This window comes from Sinocyclocheilus anshuiensis, unplaced genomic scaffold (assembly GCF_001515605.1).
Source record: "Sinocyclocheilus anshuiensis isolate Anshui unplaced genomic scaffold, SAMN03320099.WGS_v1.1 scaffold110, whole genome shotgun sequence".
Classification (NCBI taxonomy): domain Eukaryota; kingdom Metazoa; phylum Chordata; class Actinopteri; order Cypriniformes; family Cyprinidae; genus Sinocyclocheilus; species Sinocyclocheilus anshuiensis.
In genome coordinates this window covers 1,140,482-1,146,481 of record NW_015544155.1, presented here as the reverse complement: position 1 = coordinate 1,146,481, position 6,000 = coordinate 1,140,482, and the positions used below count along the sequence as shown (strand labels likewise).

The 6,000-nt window shown below is 35.4% G+C and overlaps 1 protein-coding gene across 9 annotated transcripts in view; it reads left to right on the top strand.

Moving 5' to 3' along the window:
* relch (RAB11 binding and LisH domain, coiled-coil and HEAT repeat containing) overlaps nt 1-6,000 on the top strand; it is a 55,305-nt gene that overhangs the window by 42,445 nt on the left and 6,860 nt on the right. For 6 of the 9 annotated variants that reach the window (XM_016495309.1, XM_016495306.1, XM_016495304.1 and 3 more), the window contains 6 exons: nt 1,739-1,862; nt 2,043-2,091; nt 2,456-2,535; nt 2,614-2,720; nt 4,001-4,100; nt 4,836-4,918. In XM_016495309.1, the coding sequence (XP_016350795.1) occupies nt 1,739-1,862; nt 2,043-2,091; nt 2,456-2,535; nt 2,614-2,720; nt 4,001-4,100; nt 4,836-4,918 (543 nt within the window). The remainder of the gene's footprint in view (nt 1-1,738; nt 1,863-2,042; nt 2,092-2,455; nt 2,536-2,613; nt 2,721-4,000; nt 4,101-4,835; nt 4,919-6,000) is intronic. The other 3 variants (XM_016495308.1, XM_016495305.1, XM_016495310.1) reach the window with 1 other exon arrangement.

Sequence of the window (6,000 nt, the reverse complement as noted above, 5' to 3'; positions counted from 1 at the left end):
AGTGGAGATCAAAATTAGAGAACAATCTATAAATACTTGATTTTTTTCTGAAATATTGTTAATCTTCATTGCTCAAAAATTGAAGGAATATTAGCTCTAGGTATACCACTGTTATACTAAAGTGTTTTACAAAATAACCAAAGCATTGCATCAAAAACCTTTATTTTGTGGAAAACAGAGTGATCAAAATTAGAGAACAGTTACCACTGTAGCACGAAAGAAGATTACATCTAAAATGTTGGAGGATTACAGCTGTCAAAAATTAATAGGAATTGTAGAGGCCCTTGCTTTGAGTGACTTTAGCACATCTGCAGCCGCAGGACATCACTAGTTTCTCTCACTGCTCTGGTGTGATCTTGGTCCACTCTTCTTCCACTCTCTTCCATAGTTCGGTAACTGTAGTGATTTTCTTAGCCATAACTTTGTTGCCAAGGATTTTCTAGAGATTTTCAGTTGGGTTTAGATCTCTGGGCCCACCATTTCATTATTTCAATGTTCTTAGCTTCAAGGAACTGCTTTACCCGTTTTGCATTGTGACATTGTCTTGCATGAAAATTGCAGGCTGTTTGGGACATGCTTGCAGGGAAGGAACCGAATGAAGTTGGTTCTGATAAACATTTGCATTCACCTTTCCATGTAACTGTATGAGAGGCCCAACTCCTGCTGCAGACAACATCCCCCAGACCATGACACTTCCTCCTCCACCTTTCACTGACTTCTTTATGCACTCAGGCTTCAGTCTTTCCCCAGTTTGATTCCAGACAAAATGTTTCCCATCGGAACCGATTCCCCATTGAGAGTCTCCGCATTATCCTGTCCTCTTGTGCATTTGTCTTGAGTGGACAACCAGGCTTTTGGGGGGATTTGAATGAATAAGTGTCATTGTAAAGCTGCAATTTTCTAGAAATCACAGATTTGGAATGACCAGCTTCTCTTGCAGTGGCTGAAAGAGTCATCCCTTTGGCCTTCATTTGGACAACCTGCTGTTGCAGGGTTTCAGTCATCTTAGAGCGGCCTGCCATCTTGCAATCTCAGTGAAAATTAGAGGAATGCTGCCAGTTAAATAGGGTTTGTCACATAATTAAGGAAATTAGCACCAGGCACCAGATTAACACCAATAACTTGGAGGTATCTGTAAGTGTTCTCTAATTTTGATCGGAGTTATTTTTCAAATATCTCATTTAAGTTTTTTAAACTATGCTTCATAATACAATTAATTTATGATATATGCTTAAAAAACTGCCCTTCTACTCCTGTTAGGATAACTTCAAATAGGGCTAATCAGTGACCTTGAAATTTAGGAAATTGTAGATTGTTCTCTGCTTTTGATCTATATATAAAATACACATATGTATTATATATATATACACACATATGTGTGTATTTAGATTTGGATTAATTTTTTTTTAATATATTTTACTTTATATATACATTTTTTCTTTTTTTTTTTCCTTTTTGTATTACTAGTATTAGCCAGTCATAACAAAGATAATTTACATATCATTGTCTTAAAGGTATGAGCAGCATTTTTAATTCAGAAGGTCATTTAAAACTAAATTATGAGTATTTTTGGTTGTAAAACAAAGGGTACAATGGTGCAGTTGGACACAATTTAAGGTACAATGTGTTTGAAATCCTTTTAGTGATTGTATTCTTTCTATACTTCTCATATGTTGCATGTACAAGGCTTAGTTTACCTACATTTGCATTGGACCTGATTCTGTTTTTTTCTCCACAGTTTACCACAGCTTATAGATATTGTAGGACGCATCAGCGTCACCTCATCCACCTGTGTGCACGAGTTCTCCAGGTTCTTCTGGAGATTATGTCGAACGTTTGGGAAAATCTTTACCAACACTAAGGTAGGACAGGTCAATACAGTAATCTCTCTCTCTCTGTAGCACCTTTTTTTCTGTATTCTTTTTCTTTATTTGGCCAAGTGAAGTAGCTAAATACAGCTTGTGCTGCAAATAGTCTGACTCAGATACTCCGTTCAGCAGTTTCAGTTTAATTTAGGTGTTCTTTTCCCCTAATTTTTGAAGGTAAAACCTCAATTCCAAGAAATCCTGCGGCTATCTGAGGAGAATGTGGGTGAGTGACTGTTCATTTAACCAAGAATAATACTCCCGCTGTCAGACGAGGTGCTGGGAAGAGAGCACACACACACACACACACACACACACACACCCACACACACACACTTCGTCTCTATATCTCTTTTCCATGCTGGAGACTTGTGTGTCAAATATGTGTTTTCACTCTTCATGGGATTTGGAAATGGAGCTTTTTCTTTAATTCTTTGAATGTCTGTTGAGTTAAAAAAAAAAAAAAAGCCAGTGGTTAAAGTATCTGCCAAAGTAGTTCCAAATGAGTTCAACTAATTCTTTTATGTCCGACTTAACTGAGTGTTCAGTTATATAAGTTTAGAGATTGTAACAAGGATTGTGTTCTGCAGACGCCTCCGCAGGAAACGGCGTCCTTACAAAGGCTACGGTGCCGATTTATGCAACCGGAGTCCTGACGTGCTACAATCAGGTAGGAGCATCATTGTACGCCTGCTGTGTGATGTCTTAATTCAGGAAAGCCTCTCTCTGATGAAGTTGTTCGTTTCAGGAGGAGGACCGTAAACTCTTGGTTGGCTTTCTTGAGGATGTCATGACCACGCTGTCTCTCTCCCATGCTCCCCTTGACAGTCTAAAGGCTTCATTTGTAGAGCTTGGGTGAGTGTCGTCAGCACTGTTAAATCTGCAGCCAGGATGCATTTCTGCATGAGCTCATCTGAGGCTGCAATTCCTTTAAGCTGATGTAAAATGACTTGCTCACAAGTGTCATGACCCCGCCGTTGAGAGTACCTGTCAGTTTCTGTGCATTAAAGCTTTATTAATTCATCCATTTGAAAGGAGTAGTTTACACAAAAGTTAAAATTGTTGTTTACTCACCCTCATGCTATTCCAATCCCAGATTATTTTATTTTATTGGAACACAAAAGCAGATGTTTAACTGTAACCAGGGGCTGTCTAAAAAGTGCAACTGATCTCAGAGATACTTTGCAGAGCAAGATTTGTTTATTACTGTAAATGTATAACTTTATATTTATAATTTAAAAAATAACTTTACATGTAGCATTTTAATTTAATATTTCACAGTTTTAAACTTTTTTAATATTTATAACATTTTAATATGTATATTTTATGTTTTATTTTATTTATGGTTTCATAGTTAAAAAAATTGTTTTTAAATATAATTACACACCTTTTTACGCATTTTATATTAATTTGACATTTATAATCGTATTTTATGATTTTGTTGTTTTAAGTTTTTTTTTTTATATTATTAGACCATTTTTACACAGATTTTCAAATTATTTTGAATTGTAATTTTTGTATTTTATGATTTCACTATTTTAAAATGATTTTAAAAATTATTACAAATAAAATTTGCAATAATAGCTGGAAATTGTACAGTCATTTAAGAAACTTTCAAGAGCAATAAATTAAACTGATTTACTGCAAAACATTACAAATTGGTTTGTGATTTATTTTTTTCTTATTGATCGCTAGTAATCTTTTCAAATTCGACAGTTTCATCTTTATTACCCAGTTATATAATTCTGCCTAATATTAAATATTTAAGTTCATATAAAGTTAATATTAAAGTTTTTAATGTAATAATTAAGTTTAAAAGGTTGACAATCAGAATTCTAAACCGAAAATCACATAAAACCAAATGTTTACATTTGCAAGACATAAACACTTACATATCGGTCCGAGGCCAGTAGGCCATCTTTCAAGTTGAGCCCTGCATAAACCGACAATAGTGGTTTAAGCAGTTTACAACAAAAATAACATGTCCCAAATTGTTCGACTCCCGTATCCTGATGATCTAATGCACCAGACGTTTCATGCTAATGGCAGTCTAACTGACTAGAAGATCAGGTTTAGTAGGATCATCGCCTGTTATTTTGTGATTACCCACTAAATCAGTTACTTCCTGTCTCCAGGGCAAACCCAGCATATCATGAGCTTCTACTGACGGTGCTTTGGTATGGAGTGGTTCATACATCTGCACTGGTACGCTGCACCGCTGCACGCATGTTCGAGGTAAGCCCTTCCTCCAATTCACGCTTCAGACATTGACATGCATAGTTATTTTAGCCATAAAGTTAATAAATACTTCCAATGTCCTTAAATTTATGTTTAAAGACATTTATCATCCTCCAGGCCAGTCAAATGATTAGTTTTATTACCTAATGCATTGTTTCTAATGCAAATTAGCTGTAATATGATGTTTTAGAAATGTTAATGGTTGGTGTGAGGTGGTAAATATGTATTTTCAGACCTATCCACACTCCCTCTAGGGCCCCCTTGTGCCTTGTCATCCCTGTTACCTGTCAAATCACTGAATGTTTACAAGTCGTTGCAGCTTTAAAGCATCCGTATGTCTTTTGCACCACAGCACGCTTGCTATTGCCATTCAGAAATGACGTAACAAACCCCCACATTTCATCCCCCCACACCGTTGTAAGTCTGTAATGAAGGTTCAAGGAGTGTTAAGAAACTCCATGTGAGAAACCCCTTCTCCTCATCTGTGGTCGTAGCTTTAGTTAAATTTGCCTGGCCTCTTTAGTCATTAATTTGATTTAATTTATCTGTGTAGCGCCTCCTCGGGCTTCTGTCGTGTTTTTCCATTGTATGTCTGCGCTGTTTTTTTTAGTTTGTTACCTTTTTTGTGTTCTTTTGTTTCTCTCTCTCTCTTTCTCTCTGCGGTGTTCCATGACACTGTGCTTGCTCTTTCCATGCATCCTGTGTGACATCACCCCTGCTCTGACCAATCAGCTGTTGGTGAAGGGGGTGAATGAAACTCTAGTAGCTCAGAGAGTTGTTCCAGCACTTATCACTCTCTCCAGTGATCCTGAAATGTAAGTCGTCTCCTGCCTCCTTCATCCATGCACCTCCCTCCGCCTTGGTTCTCTCCGGAGGCCACAACCTTATTAGCCCCTCCTCAAGCAAGCATCGCCTACCTGAGCCAAGAGATAGGCAGAGCCAAGATTTAAGGGTTTCACTCTATTTATGTTGAAAGAAATTAATGTCATATCAAAAATATTGCAGTTTTATTTAAACAATCGAAACAATTAAATGTCTAGGTCACATTTCACCTTAAAAAAAAACAAAAAAAAACAATTGAGGATCATGAATAAGTTTTGCATTATGATTTTATCATTTTCATCCATAATGTAGAAAAAAAATGTCTGATTACTGTAATGCAGTAATGAAAGCAAACCTGTTTGGTTACAACAAAAATACAATATATAACTAATACTACCATGATGTATACTTGTAATCTATAAATGTATTTATTTTTTTTATTTTTATTTTTAATAATTATTTTTGTATTTTTTTATTTGCATTATAATAGGCTTCTGACATCCGGAGGGTTAACTGTGCTTAATTGCTATGAAAATTGCTAAATTTATTTTATTTTGAGTCTGGAATATGGCCCAGGCATTATTTATATATCATTTTGTATGTATTTTTCTCAGTACAAGAATTTATTTGCATTATAATAAGCTACTAACCAACAGAGAGTTAAATGTGCTTAATTGCTGCAAAAATAATGTCACACTATAAATAAACCTAAAATAGTCTTTTTTATTATTATAAAAAATTCTAAAATTATTTTATATCGTTTTTTTATTATTTTATATTTTTATTTTATTCTTTATTTTTATTCTATTTTGAGGTTGAAATATGCCCCATATATACAAATTTATTATTGAAATATACCATTGTTAACCATCATTCCAGCTGATATAATTATGACTTGTATGTGCATCATTTGTAATTCATGCTGATGTTATGTCAGTGTGAAAGTGTATCTCTGGCTCTCCTGATGAAACCAAGGCTTGAGAGACAGTGCTTATTTTGTTTGTCTCATGTGCTCGATGTACTAACATCCTTCGTTCAGGCTACACTAATCGCCGCACGCTTGGAAAAGCTACCT